The sequence below is a fragment of the Tetranychus urticae genome, chromosome 1 (genome assembly GCF_039701765.1).
Source record: "Tetranychus urticae isolate SD_2017Ah chromosome 1, NJAU_TeUrti_SD_1.0, whole genome shotgun sequence".
NCBI lineage: Eukaryota > Metazoa > Arthropoda > Arachnida > Trombidiformes > Tetranychidae > Tetranychus > Tetranychus urticae.
The window spans coordinates 13,262,508-13,276,936 of record NC_142958.1 but is presented as its reverse complement, the minus strand read 5'-3'; the positions used below and the strand labels follow the sequence as shown (position 1 = coordinate 13,276,936).

The 14,429-nt window shown below is 32.2% G+C and overlaps 3 protein-coding genes and 1 long non-coding RNA gene across 4 annotated transcripts; 1 reads left to right on the top strand and 3 right to left on the bottom strand.

Moving 5' to 3' along the window:
* Nucleotides 1-367: 367 nt before the first annotated feature.
* LOC107361037 (uncharacterized) lies at nt 368-3,277 on the bottom strand. Its single transcript, XM_015927752.3, has 6 exons — nt 2,935-3,277; nt 2,523-2,751; nt 2,333-2,449; nt 2,142-2,258; nt 1,766-2,068; nt 368-1,703 (listed from the first exon to the last, which is right to left on the bottom strand). Exons 1-6 carry the CDS (start codon nt 3,103-3,105, stop codon nt 526-528), a joined length of 2,115 nt encoding a protein of 704 aa, XP_015783238.1. The 5' UTR covers nt 3,106-3,277; the 3' UTR covers nt 368-525.
* Nucleotides 3,278-3,484: 207 nt separating this feature from the next.
* Naa20A (N-alpha-acetyltransferase 20 A) lies at nt 3,485-4,702 on the top strand. Its single transcript, XM_015927755.3, has 5 exons — nt 3,485-3,659; nt 3,818-3,933; nt 3,996-4,125; nt 4,194-4,330; nt 4,414-4,702. Exons 1-5 carry the CDS (start codon nt 3,607-3,609, stop codon nt 4,497-4,499), a joined length of 522 nt encoding a protein of 173 aa, XP_015783241.1. The 5' UTR covers nt 3,485-3,606; the 3' UTR covers nt 4,500-4,702.
* Nucleotides 4,703-5,871: 1,169 nt separating this feature from the next.
* On the bottom strand, nt 5,872-8,581 carry LOC107361039 (uncharacterized). Its single transcript, XM_015927754.3, has one exon. The coding sequence runs from the start codon at nt 7,521-7,523 to the stop codon at nt 6,336-6,338; it is 1,188 nt and encodes a 395-aa protein (XP_015783240.1). The 5' UTR covers nt 7,524-8,581; the 3' UTR covers nt 5,872-6,335.
* A 4,548-nt stretch (nt 8,582-13,129) lies between these two features.
* LOC149094611 (uncharacterized) lies at nt 13,130-14,374 on the bottom strand. The gene is made up of 2 exons (XR_016197932.1): nt 14,236-14,374; nt 13,130-13,892 (listed from the first exon to the last, which is right to left on the bottom strand). It is a non-coding gene; the product is annotated as an uncharacterized LOC149094611 (long non-coding RNA).
* Between the last annotated feature and the right edge of the window lie 55 nt (nt 14,375-14,429).

The following is a 14,429-nucleotide window of genomic DNA, read 5'->3' as shown; positions in this document are numbered from 1 at the left end:
GAGAAAGAATTGAAATTTGAATTTTAAAGCTTCGATTTTAAGCTAGTTTAAAATAATTTCAATGGTTTCAAAATCTTGTTGGAAAATTTAAAGTTGCAGTTTATTTTTTTCGCAATTTAATTCAAATTGATTCAAGGTTTTGAAATGAATTAATTTAAAGAGCTTAAAGGTTGAATTTTAATTTATTTCTCAGCCCCAGATTGCCAATGTACGAACCAATCAGAACGGAAAATCTAGAAAAGCGAAATTGATTGTTGAATCGAAAATTCATCGCAAGGTTTTTGAGTCACATTTTTTTCAGATAATATTAATGAGAAAACATTCTTCCCTTTTTCAGTTTCTAATAAGACATGTTGAACTCAATATATGGTCATTTTAACGTCAAGTTTAATATAATGCTGACTCGGTTGTATCAATAAACATTAGACTATGTTTATTGATTAACATACTGTTGTAAATTTCATCTAATACATTATATTGACTTGTAAGACAAGGTTTGAACAGATTTCCAGTGTCTAGTTAGCTTCATTGTGCATGAGCAGCGGGCATTGAAAGTATCGCTTCATCTTCTTCATCGTCGTTTTTGAAGCCAAAACATTCAGCAACATCCTTTTGTTTTTGATCCCTTGATGGTTTGAAATTTTCTGTAATCACCAATGGTGGAGGTACAACAGCAGTTGAGGCAGCACTTTGATCGACAGCTGCATAGGAATGCGAACTAGTCGAGTTAGATTCCTCTTCATTATTGATTTGGACCACTTCAAATACAACAACTTGGTCACCAGAAATAATTTGTTGAGTTTGAGGGTCTAATGTGAATTGTAAAGTCTGTGGCTCTAACGACTCTTCATCCGTGTTTGGCAAAACCATTTGAGAGTTTTCGTCACTTTCTTCGTCAATCAGCTGATGACTGTCATTCATTCTACCACTTGAATCAAAATTGGCATCTTTATAAGCATCGGGATCATGCACAACTAGATGCCTCATAAGATTACCTTTGTGTCTAAAAGCTTTGGTGCAATGAGGACATTCATGCGTTTTTTCCTTAGGCTGTGGCGGGATGTACTCTGGATTGTGGTACAGATTTTTATGCCGTTTTAAGAGTTGCTTTTGTCGGAAAGATTGTTCACATTCGTCACACTCGAAAGGTTTCTGATCAGTATGAATCAACATGTGTGATTCCAAGTGCCGGGCAGATACACTGGCATAATTACACAGGTCACATTTAAAACATTTTTCTCCTTCATGACTTTTAAGGTGAATCTTAAATGAATATCTATCGGAAAAAGATTGATCGCATCTTTTACACGTCAAAGGCTTGTCACTCGTGTGTAATTTTTGGACATGAATTCTTAAATCAGTTTTACGCCCACACGTTGTCGGACATTGGTCACACTTGAAGACTGGCTTGTTACCGCTATGAATTAGTTTATGCGCTTTAAGCGAGTTACTTTGGGTGAATCTTGCGTGACAAACATCACATTCATAAGGTTTCTCGCCAGTATGAATTCGAAGATGTCTTTTGAGTTTATAGGTATCAGGACTGGCGTAGGTACAATGGGGACACTGGTAAGGCCGTTCTCCTGTATGACATCTCATATGTCTTTTTAATTTGGATAATTCAACACTGGCGTAATCGCATTCAGGACATCTATGAGGCTTCTCGTGAGTATGTCGATAACGAACATGTCTGACGAGTTCACCTAGATAATAATAATAGAATATGTCAATTTCATGATAAAGTAATCATTTAATTCTAAATTACCTGATGTAGTGAATGCTGCATCACAATATTTACAGCCGTGTGGCCTTACACCAGTATGCGTATTGACGTGATTTTGAAGAGATGCGATTGTTTTGAAACCTCGTTCACATATACCACATTTATGAGGCCTTTCTTCACTGTGAGATTTCATATGCCGTGACAAAAGATAACGTTTGTTACTAGCATAGTTACAATAGTTACACATATGTGAATTAGGATTCAATGGAGTTTGAGGAGTTGATATTTTATGCTTCTTTCCAGTGGTGGCTGGACTTTTCTTGGGCCTCTTATTTTTTGGAGTAGCTGAAAGTAAGAAAAAAAGATAATATTAAAATTTGAGACTTGGAATAGTGAGTGAAGGGCAAAATGAAAATACCTAAAACATTGTTTTGTTTGTCTCCCGATTCCAGCGGTAACATGTCCTCTTGATCATTATCAAGCATTTCTTCGGGTTCCTCTTCCTCAATGGCACCCGAGCTAGGAGGTGGATTGACTATGAAAAGGAAAATATGATAAATTGGTCGATCAAGTTCAATAGTTCGTTGATAAACAGTGTGACAATCTCACCTTCATCGAAGTCATATACAGAAATATCATTTGGTTTCTCTATTTCCAGTCTCTCTTGTTTAACTTGAAAAGGTAAAGTCAAACTGTCATCAGTTGTGATTTGGTCCGATTTGACTTCTGCAGTAAGGGATTGAAACGAAAAATAAATTAGCATAAATTGCAATTTTTTATTGAATAACAGTGCACTTACCGCTCTCACTAGTTCGAGTTAGAGCTAAGGTACCACCAGCACTTGAGACCAGAGAAGCGCTAGAAACCTGTTCTTGTCCAGCTGGCTGTTGAACGATGAGAACATATCCTCCAACAGCATCAGGGACAAGAGCCAAAGTGGGAAATGCCCCGGTACCATCACTCGAAGTACCGGGGGCTGTAGCAACAACATTTGTACCCGTTGATGAACCTCCATTTTGCGTTAATACCTAAAAACAATAAAAATAAACAGTAAAGGTGTAATAACAGTCATTGATAGATATACAGGGCAGTCAATGATGAAAAGACAGAAAAGGGGGGAGGAGATAAAGAGGTAGTAATAGACTAAAATATGGTGACTGTCTATGATTCAAAGGACTCAATTTTGGCGATTAATAAAGAAATTAATTTACCTGAGAAGCTTCAATAGTATAATAAGTTGGTTGTGTAGTTTGGTTATTAGCTTCAGTGGCGCTAACCGTCGTCTCACCTATCTCCTTGTTAAAAGATTGCAAATAATTTTGTATTTCTGTTATGTTTTCAACTTCAGTGCCACCACCGTCACAAACTATATTATTAGACATGGTTGAACTTTACAGCCTTCTCGATTATTTTTTAAATTGATACCAAGATTAAATTAAATTAGAAAAAAAACCAAGATAAATCACAAAAAAATTATTTAGTTAAAATGGGCGAAACAAGAAATAAAAAGGTTTTCAGGCTCAAACCAAATGAAAGGCGCAAAATGTCAGACAAAGAGAAAAAGAAAGGACTTCTCTTCCTACTTTCTCTTTCTTACTCACATTCTTTCTTCTTTTACTGCTGCACGGGGGGGAAGGTAAAGGGGAAAGTAGGCTATTCTCCGCCATTTTATTTTCGCCTTATTTATCGACTGATAGCGACATCTATTGAGAATTTATTTTCTTGTCACATGTTTGCATTTGTTGTTGTTTATTTGTTTATTCAGTGTTTTCTCGATAATTTTGGATATCTCACAGGAATCTCTCTTGTCTCGTTTTCTTTTCTTTTAACTCTTTTTTCTCTTTATTTCTTTTTCACCGTTCCGGACTTAATTGTCATTTATCATGACCAATATTAGACCTTTCAGATGTGAAGATCTTTTCAAATACAACAACATGTAAGTTGACTTTTTGACTGTTTCTATGTTAATCTCTAATTTGTCTATGTTAATGTTTTTCTTTCTCTCTTTTTCTCTCTTCCTCTCTGTTTCACATGTGATTTATATTTTTAGCGATGACAGTATTTTAATATCTATACTTTTGTTTATTCACCTAGTAATCTAGATCCTTGGACGGAAACTTATGGCCTATCATTTTATTTACAATATATTGGCCACTGGCCTGAATATTTTCAAGTCGTAGAAGCTCCTAATGGTCAACTTGTTGGCTATAGTAAGTTAATTTTTAGCTATTCTTTGAATTTTATTCTCATTTTCTTTGTAATGTCATTTCAGTTATGGGTAAAATTGAAGGCACCGGCGAATCATGGAGAGGTCATGTTACTGCCCTATCTGTTGATCATGTCTATCGTCGATTAGGTATTGCTGCTAAACTGATGCGAGGACTTGAAGAGATATCAGAAAAGTATGCTTTCAATTATAATTTTTTTAAACTTTGATACAAATTAATTTCTTTCATTTGTTTGACTTCAGAAAAGAAGCATATTTTGTTGATTTGTTTGTTCGCGTCTCAAATAAAGTGGCCGTAGATATGTATACGAGACTTGGATACAGTGTTTACCGGAGAGTGATCGACTATTACATTGGAGATCCTGATGAAGATGCATATGGTTAGATAATTTTTGAAACTATTTTTCCGTCTAAGTTTCGAATTATTTTTTGTGATAACTCTTTATATCTTTTATACTTTCAGATATGCGTAAGGCTTTATCAAGGGATAAATTGAAAAAATCAATAATACCATTACCACATCCAGTTAGGCCTGAAGACTTGGATTGATTCAAATTAATTTTCGATCGCAAAACTCATCTTTACAATTCATTTCGGGTGAATCAACTGAATAAGAAGTGAAAATTTTAAAGCAATAAAGCTGGAAACATTGGAAACATTAGAAAAAAGTGTCTTTGATTATGTAAAGCAAAATTATCAGTTACATAAATGTTTATTTATTAAATGTGCTCAACTGTTTTCATGAAAGAAAAGTAGTTTTTATTTGAGAGAAAAAAAATCAAGACAAAGAGCTCATCACTCTTAACCTAATCACCATCATCAGTTGAGTTGAGCCCGGAAAAGACAATATTTAAGTAACCGTAACTAGTTAATGATTTTCTTCGTCATTGAAAATGGTCAACATTAAATCTACAATCCCATTTTACTTTAATGTCTTTCACCTGAAAATCTTCTGACCATCATCTAAATTTAACAACAATACACCATCACCTCGTTTTTCCACCTTGAATTTCCTCTTCCATCATCATCATCATCATCAACAAAAACATGTTCATTTTCTTAACTAACAAGTTCAACATCAACACGCCGTCATGAACTAAATTTTATCAACACAAGAAAAGCCCTTATAATTCTTATCGAAATCAACTCAATGATGATATACATGATGTATATTCTGTCTCCACCTTGTTCTTTTTTCTACCCTTTATCCTCATCATCTTTAATTTTTCATTTATCATGAAAATGGTAGAAAAAATCTCTCAATTTGTTCCCCTCACTATTAAGTTGAATGACTATGCACCTGGTCAGTCTTTATTTTGTAACTCAATTTCTCATCAATCATCTTTCCCGTCATTAGTTCAATTGAAGATTTCTCATTTAATAACTTTACCATATTTATTAATTTTCAGCCCTTTTTACACTTATAATTAAGACTCATTTCTTATGCATTTTGCTGCAAAATCCACCAAATTTACAAAACGAATGAAAAAGATCTAAATTAACCGTCGCACGAATATTAATAGCTTTTCTACAAGCTCATTTTTTTAGTTTTTAGATCCTTATTCTTATCATTAATGCTTAAATTAGTGGCAAATTATGAGTTGAATGAAATTTTTTCAAGGCTGATTTATATCAACTGAAGATATTGACTTCCAAGACTGAAGATATTCCTATTGAATCCTCTTTGAATGTGATACTCAGATCTAAGAATAAATTCTTGAGAAAACTTATTCATCAGCTTCAATTTAGAAGCATTTAGTTACTCAATTGAAACAAAACCTAATCTTTCATTTTCAACTCTATTAAGAGTTTTTTTAATCGCAAATTGCTTCCTATGCATTATTTTCCCTATTCATTTGCAACGGTTCGTTAAGATGTAGATTGACAAACATATTAATATTAATAGAAAGCAGATTGACAGTTAAAGAAATATCAACAATTTATTATATTGTTTTATTTGTTTCGTGTTTTTATTTATTTATATTTTCACAACGAAGAATCATAAATTTATTTCAATTTCCTTGAAGGTGATGATGGTCAATGAAGGATACAAATTCGATGAGAAAACATCACAAAGTTAATTTATATTAAAGAGCAAGGTTCAGGAAAAATGAAAAGGGTTAACGATTAAATTTGAAAGTAAACGAATAAATAGGGGTGGATGTAATTCAAGAGAGGTGGGAAATCCTCTGAAGAGAAAAACAAACAAAATAATGGCAACGAAGTTTATCATCTAGTATATCTTTTTGAAGATGATTAGGACGATGGGTATGATGATGAACATGGTGATCAAAGTATGAGTGTTCAGCCAATGAAATGACTTATATAGTTTATAGCAATTATTACATAGAATATGTATTTAGAAGATGAATAGATTAGAGTGGTTCATTCAACAGGGTTTGCTTCATTATCAGATATAATCCAATAGGAATTAACCGAGGATAATTTTGATGGACGAGCCGATTGTGAGGATGATGGTTGGAATGGAACATATTCAACTTTTTCAATTACCATTGGACGCATTTGCCAGAAGGGTGAAAGTTGGCGAACACCACCGAACATCCAAGATGCAAGAGGAACTCTATTTGACAAATCGGTATCCGGTGTTGAATCTGATTGTAATGAGGATGTTGAATCAGGTGAGGAAACTGATGGAGGAGGAAGAGGTGGTTTATAGTTATTGTTGTCTTTGGATGAACCATCAAGGTTAATCCATTCTAAAACCGAAACAGGATTACCTTTGAATGGACGAACTGGAAGACCCAAGGCAGCATCTGATCCCATTGACTCCCAGAAACCTCCTCGCTGGATACCACGGATTCCTCCAAGAGACCATGAGGTAAGACCGAAAGGATAAGGGTAAGGGTAAGGTTCTTTAGGTGGTAGTAAAGTTACTTTAGGTTGATTAGATGATGAAGCTCCGGAATAATCGTCAAATGCAGATGCAATTGGATGAACTCCGTCCATTTCACGATTTGGATATAGAACGGGCTTGAAGCCACTTGGTGGCTTAATATAAACTGGTTTAAGGTCACTTATTTCAATTTTAAGGTCACCATTTTCGTAGCTGTTATCTTCAGGTCCAACTGATGAGGATGAGGATTGGGATGATGGTGAGTAACCTGTTTCACTTTCAGCATATTCAGAGTCATAATCGAAGACAACTGCTGGACCAACACCTTCTTCGACTTTATCAGAGGAACCATTTGCCTCGTTGAAGCCTTCAATTTTTACAGAGCTATCAACTCGAGTGAATGGAATTGCTTCAGTTGAATTTTTCAAAGTAATCACTGGGCGAGGAGCATTTGATGATGATGATTTACTAAAGTCTTTACTTTCACCATCACTATCACCATCACTTTTATTGTTGATTGTTTTTTCATCGTCATCTTGTTTTACAAATGATGAAGGAGGTTCGTTAATTTTTGGTGTTTCCGACAAGTGATCTGATAACCAGAGATCAATTTCATCTGAAGGAATTGAATTGTATTTGTTGACATGTTTACGAATACTTAATGAGAGGGAAAAGTTAATTAAAAGCGATAAAATCACAATGGCTCCAATGAATCTCATGATGTTTTTGGTGAAGATACAATTTTTAAAGTGTAAGATGAATCAACAAGTTGATGATTGACTTGATGCCAAGCAAAGTCCAAGGTTAAATGAAGTGAAAATGGTAATCAACTAAATTTGTAGCTGATGGTTAATCGATGGACCTCAAAAAGTCAAATTAAAAGACGGAAGTAGTAATTCAAGTTACTGTTGATTATTTGTTGTTATGGTTTGGATTCCCTTGGATAGAGTTAAAATCATAAGGAAGAAGAAGAAGAAAAAGGAAGAAAAGTTCACATAACTTGAAAAAAAAGAAGAAGCTGGTGATGATCAGACTGACAAAGAAAGAGATGAACTTGAACTCTCAAATGAACGGGATCAAGTTTACTGTTGATCAACTTCGACGAGGTTAGATTAGAAGTAACAAGTAAGAAAAGTTTTTCCAAATCAAGAGGAGATAAAATGAGACTGAATCAAGTTGTTTCTGATAATGATGATGGTTCCTGTTAAACAAGTTCCCAAATATCATTCGCTCTCTTGCTCACTGTTTCTCTTTTTCTCTCTTTTACTCGCTTTTCAAGCTAAAAGTAGAATTAAACTTGACTTTGAGTTGAGAAATTGAATTATCACCAAGACATGTATATTTCAATTTACGAAGCACAAATTCAAACAGCAACACCACTATGTAAACGTTTCCAATGTTAATCTGGTGTTGTCAGTGTAAACGAGAAGATGTATGTTGTAGGGAAAGACCCAATTTAACAAGTCACTCAAAAACTATGTGAACAGCATAAAATGTAACAATCACAATAGGAATAAACAATTTAAATTTCACAATTTAACAGAGAGTTTACCAGGAAAAAGGTGACCAAAATAGCAATTAAAATGGGACAAATTAACGAAAAGAAATAAAGATTTCAAGAAAAATTGGTTAATTTCTTGTGTCTTCTGACTGTAGAAGGAAAGAGCGCCAAAGAAAGATAAGACTTCTGTTTCCTTTGGCAAAGATGGCGTAAAGAGAAAAGATTTTGTTACTGATTATTGTTTACTTTCAACTATGATGATATTTCTCATGTTTGATTGTCTATTGAATCCTTCAGTTAAGATTTTACCCTTTTTAAACCCAAACCGTTTTCTGGTGCTGGTATTAAGGAGGAGCTAAAATGTAAGTTTTTGTATGAACCTTTTTTTTATTTCTCGCTTTTCTCAGAGCTTTCGATTTCTCGATTAAATAAAACGAAAAAAGAAAGATATTTAACATGATGAATAGACATTGAAGAGACAAGAAATTAAATTGATCAAGAAGACCAATTCTGAGTGAATTATTGTTTAGATTTTCCTGTTTTTTTCTGTTGATTGACGCTTTTTGATGGTAATAATTGTGAATAACTTTGAGCTTTATCATTCCTAAATCTGTTTGCCGATGTAAACATAACCCTGAACCAGCTTTTCACCCACAATGTTTTGTAACTCAAAAATCCATGTTATTTTTCAATGGGCTGGTTATGCGTCATAATGATGTTCATGCTTTTACCTTGCTTCTTGTTGTCTTCAATCTTGGTGAGTAAAAAACTACGTAAACCCTTTTTTAGATTAATTATTGTGATATTAACTCTTTCTATACCAAAATAATATTTACTATAAACACTTTTTCGCATTACGAATCAACAGCAACAACAAAAAAAGGTATAAAACGAGTCAACATGGTAATAATTTACACTAATTGGGCTTGTAATACTTTTGGGTTTTTTACATTTGCAAATACACTTTAAAACGTCAATCTTGCAGGTATTGGTCAAAATTAACCGGTAAATTGTTTACCAATCTGTTTTCATTTGTATTATTACATAACATGTTGATGATAATTTTGATTACAATTTATTCGGGTAATCGTTATATCAGAGAATTAATAACTTTCTTTTTTCACTTGATTAATTGAATGGTAAAACATAACATAACATTTAAATTGGAACAAAATTTTATCCTTTTACCTTTGAGATTTGTTTTTACTTCCTAATTGCTTCTTATATTACTTCTGGAAATTAATTTTAATTTGTCTCTTTTTTTTGCCATGAAAATTAAAAGCTCAACTTTGTAACTCTGTTATCATCATGACATGATAATGAATATCGCAAATGAAAGTCATTTTTCAATTTCATTTTTGGTTTCATGCTTTGATAAAACTCTTCATTTTATTGGTTTGCTTTTTATTAGTGTTTGATTAATTTTACTTCAACTGAATTCATTTGAAATCTTTCATGGTTTCAATCCTTTGAACTTGTGTTAACAATAATCAATGAAATTGACATTACAGTTAACTGGCTTTAGTTAACAATTATCTTTCTAATTGGTAATTGACGGTGAATTTACAATGAATTAGACGATTATTTTTATTAGATTGGATTCTGGTCTTCTAAATTAAGATTGATTGCTGATTTAAATCAATCTGCTATGAACATTGAACTTGAAAATTGAATAAGAGAGGAAAGCAAATTTTGATTGATAATTCTGTCTAATAATAAAAATACTGAGAAATGAGTTATTAATAAACCTATCATCAGATAATCAACAAATGTTATAATATATACTGTAAAAGGTTCAACAGTTTGCGATTAAATATACACGAGTACACAGTTTAACCCAATAAATCAGTGATTGATACAATGAACCAATGTGATTAACCTTATAAATTGTGTTTTAAGTGATTTTAATGGTTAAGGATTAATGAGTAATGGAAGTCCAAACAATTGCATCGACAAGAAGTGCTTAAGGATAATGACTTTATAAGACTAAGGATTAAGGCTTAATGATAAGACCATGAAACGGGTTAAATACTTGACTATTTTTTCTGGTCATAGGTTGAATAAAAGACTTACCAGAAAAAAGTCAACAGCTCAAAGATCTGTGAGATTTGGATCTATTCCTGTGTCTGATCAAGCGAAAAAGATTCACATGAAACAAAGAGACAATAGCCATCAACAATATAAAAATCCGGTAGACATTATGGTTTTCACGGGTTACCAGTTAAATTCGGGAGATTTCAGGTAAAAAGACAAAAGCTGTTTGCAGTCAAACAGGTAAAATAAACTTTAAATAGTAACAATTAAAAACAGAAATCAAATGGAAGACTGAATCTATCAATAAAACAAAGACAACTGGAAAAATATATTCTCCACTTTCCAAAGATTGGCACATTTTAAGAAATTCAATCAAATGATGAAAAGGATCTGGTAGATCAGAGTGGGATTAGACTTTTTGAGATATGAAAAACTGATAAACTTTAATTTCTACTGATCACAAGTTGGATCTCGAGATATTCATTAAGATTGATGTAAATGTTGAAAACATTCTTACTTTTGAAGTTCACAGTTTTAATCACAAATGAGGCTAATCCGAAGGTATCCAAATAAAGTGGTCAACAGTCGAAGAAACTATGAATTTTTTTATTTATTCAAACAATAATGAAGTAAATGATTTTATCATTTTTTCTTATGGATAAGTCTCAACAATTGTCATGAACTTTTCTAAGATGATTTTTAAAATTGGTAACAACACCAAAGGATGAATTACAATTAGTAATGGGACAATTGATTTTAAAAAAATTTGGGGAAAGATGATTTTCTACAGAATCGATTTTCAGTTTATTTTTGCAAACACAATTTGAGTGTAAAACACAACTATAGTTGTGGCCAGATCCTGTCATATATTTTTTATAAATGGCCTTTTCTTCATTTTTTGAGACGTTTAGTCCAGTGGTTAAATCTTTGATGAAATAAATGACTTTGTCTTTATAATTTCTGGACTTATCCTGGTCATTTCGGTCATCATTTTGGCCACCATTTTCAAACTCATTTTCTTCAAACTCGATCTGAACATTCAACTCATGTTCCTCATAAGACTTATCCTCGTCTATTGAATCTGCACGAGACATTGGTATAATCAATGGTAACCTTTCCAAAATCACCAAGCAATTGTCTTTCTCATCGGCATCATGAAGTGTTTTTTTGTATTTTTTTATATTTTTTGGATACAAATCCAAAGAGGCAAAAAATTTTTCTTTATTTTCAATGGACTTATCCATTATGATCACTAAAGTTTGTGATATAAAGGTTACTTAAGTAAAACAAAAGATTATCAATTCAAACGGTTAACATTACAAAAGGTTTCAACAGACTTTTTGGTTTTTACCAGTCAGAGGTTGAAACATAACTGAACATTAATTAATGAAAAGTTAAAAACAAAGAAATTCAATTTTTCTTTTCTCACAATTTTCCGTTTCTTTGCCAGTCATAGGTTAAACTATCATTGATTTTAACTGAAACAAGGTAACAAAAGGTTACACTTTGTCTCATTGTTTACCTAATCCAAATGGTCTAAACATTTTGATTTGCTGGTTATTTTAAGCTATCAAGCTACATGTTAATTGAATTTAGTGATCGCCATGATTGATGTTGATTGATTGAAGCCAGCCACAGAAGGTAAGCGAAACCCAAAAGTGTCACTAGATTAACTAAATTATCCTCATTTCTTGATTCTTGCCTTTTTCACTGATTCCCCCATTAATATCGAAAATAATCTGTGAGCTTACTTTCGATCATCTGACTTTAAAAAGATCTGATTGATTAACTGATTATGATGATGATAATGGTGAAAGATAAGTCCAGAGGAATGAGCAAAGAAAAAAAAACTAAGAAAATCCAGTTTAATCATCATTTTGATCGATAATATGAAACAAAAATATTGTTCAGCCTTTCTCTTAACGCATCAGTTAATCATTCATGTATTCATACTTAATTTGATAGTCATATCATCATGTCACATTAAATTATCGCAGGACAATTAACAATCCTTATTGAGTAAGAATCCCTTCTAGGCAATAACAATAATATACATATTTATTAATAGAAATCCTTGAAATGATTTAGTTTCACTTTGGGTTAAAGAAGCAAAGAATCTCTGGTAAACATTTTCATCCTCATTCTTTGAATGTTTTCAAATATAAATACCGCCAATGTAATGATAATCAAAATTGTATTACTCAAGTGTACTAAATCATTAATCAACCTTCATTTTTTATATTTGATTGACTATCTGTATTCAAAAATACAGTGTAGGTGGAGAAACAACTTTAAAGGTTGATTCTTGATTCCTTTTAACCAGAATCTTCTGGTATCTTCATCAGTCTTATTGATTTGAAAATTTCTGGTTAACAATACCTGTTGATGTCTCTCTGTTTATTAGCCAATTAATTAATGAAAACAAAAAGATTTACTCAATTTTCACGTGTTCAATCATTCCTAATGAATTAAATTTAATGCTTAGGTGAAAAACCCAGTCAAAAAATCCCTCAGTTGTTATGTAATTAAAATTTCAAATGATAATGGATTTTTAAGTGCACTTATCATGTTAAATTTTGCCAGTTTTCCCGTCATTTAACTTTAATGTGCAGTAAATTTTTTGCTGTATTAGTCAATTGTTTCGCATCTTTCCGACGCTTATGTTTGGTGGATTGGTCAGGTTAATCAATTACAATTTGTTACCAGATTTGATTGTAAGCTTGTGTCTAAATATGCAGGTATTCAACCTGTTATCATCTCATTTAGGTTTAATTTTTACAATAATTAACATTCACCTTCTAACGTTTATTAACCTTCAATTTCAACGTTTGAAAATTGTAGGCAATGTTGGCCTCTTCATTTCAATGTTGCCTTATTACTCTATTACTGTAATTAATCTGTAAATATTGCCACATTGTAAGGTTAACAAATTTTTTCTAATTACATTTTCATGTTGTCAGAATAATTTCAGTAATTAGATAAATCCCATTGAAATAGAGAATAGACAAATGAACTGAAGATTCGCCTCGTTTTTATATACACACACAATTGGTAAACAATTTGATGAACATTTCAAATCTACAAACATTGAAATTAATGTCATATCACTATAATTAAAACCAACTTGAAAATGGTAAAGAAATAAACAGATAAAGAGAAAAACATTGAGTTCTAATTGCTGTTATTACTGCAATTTTTTTTTCTCTGAGTCTGTGGTAAACGGCAAAAAATGAAGATGATTCTGTATAATCACTCGATTCCATTAATCATTTTGATAATGGCTGATGATTTTGTTTACCATCTATTCACTTAACAGAAACTGGTCAGTTGCCGGTGATTTTGATGAAAGGTATAATTAGTTTCCTGGTGAGAATGATGAATTTATCATTAGCATATGGGTAAACAAATTTATAGCCAATGATATCAGTAACGGTGAAGAAGAGCCAAAGATGATGGTCAACAAATAATATCTCCTTGTAAAATTAAAGATGATTTGACTTAAAGGTTGGACTAATGTATTACAATAAATCACAATTCAATGGCATGAAATTGTCTGAAATTAAATGAAATTAAATATCATACATTAAGCTGGAAATAAAAATAATAATATTCAACTTGTAGTTAAATAGTGAACATTAATAATGGTTGGTCTTTCAAAAGCTAATTGACTATTTTACAATCGATAACAAGATTAAAGATACCAATATCCAAACTAATGAATCCTGAAGTAGATCCAATAGATACACTCAAGTTTACTGTCTTTGAAAAATACCTTTGAATTTAACGAATTTAGAACAATCAAAATCGAATGTAAGAGTATTGATTGAAACCGGTGGGTCGGTTTGATTGACCACTTTCTCTAGAAAAAGAAACCGTCCAAAGTGTCAATTTGTTACCTTATTGTTTGGCTTGATTCTGGTAAAGTTTTCCCTTGTCATTCCGTTCCTTAGAGGTAGAGAAGCAGATTTACTCGATTGTTTTTATACATGAATAAATGAAAAATACAACTATTTAATGACCTATCGGGCACAGAGGAATTTAAACGTCACTTAAACATGAAATCAAAAAATTGTTGAATTTGGCTGAATTG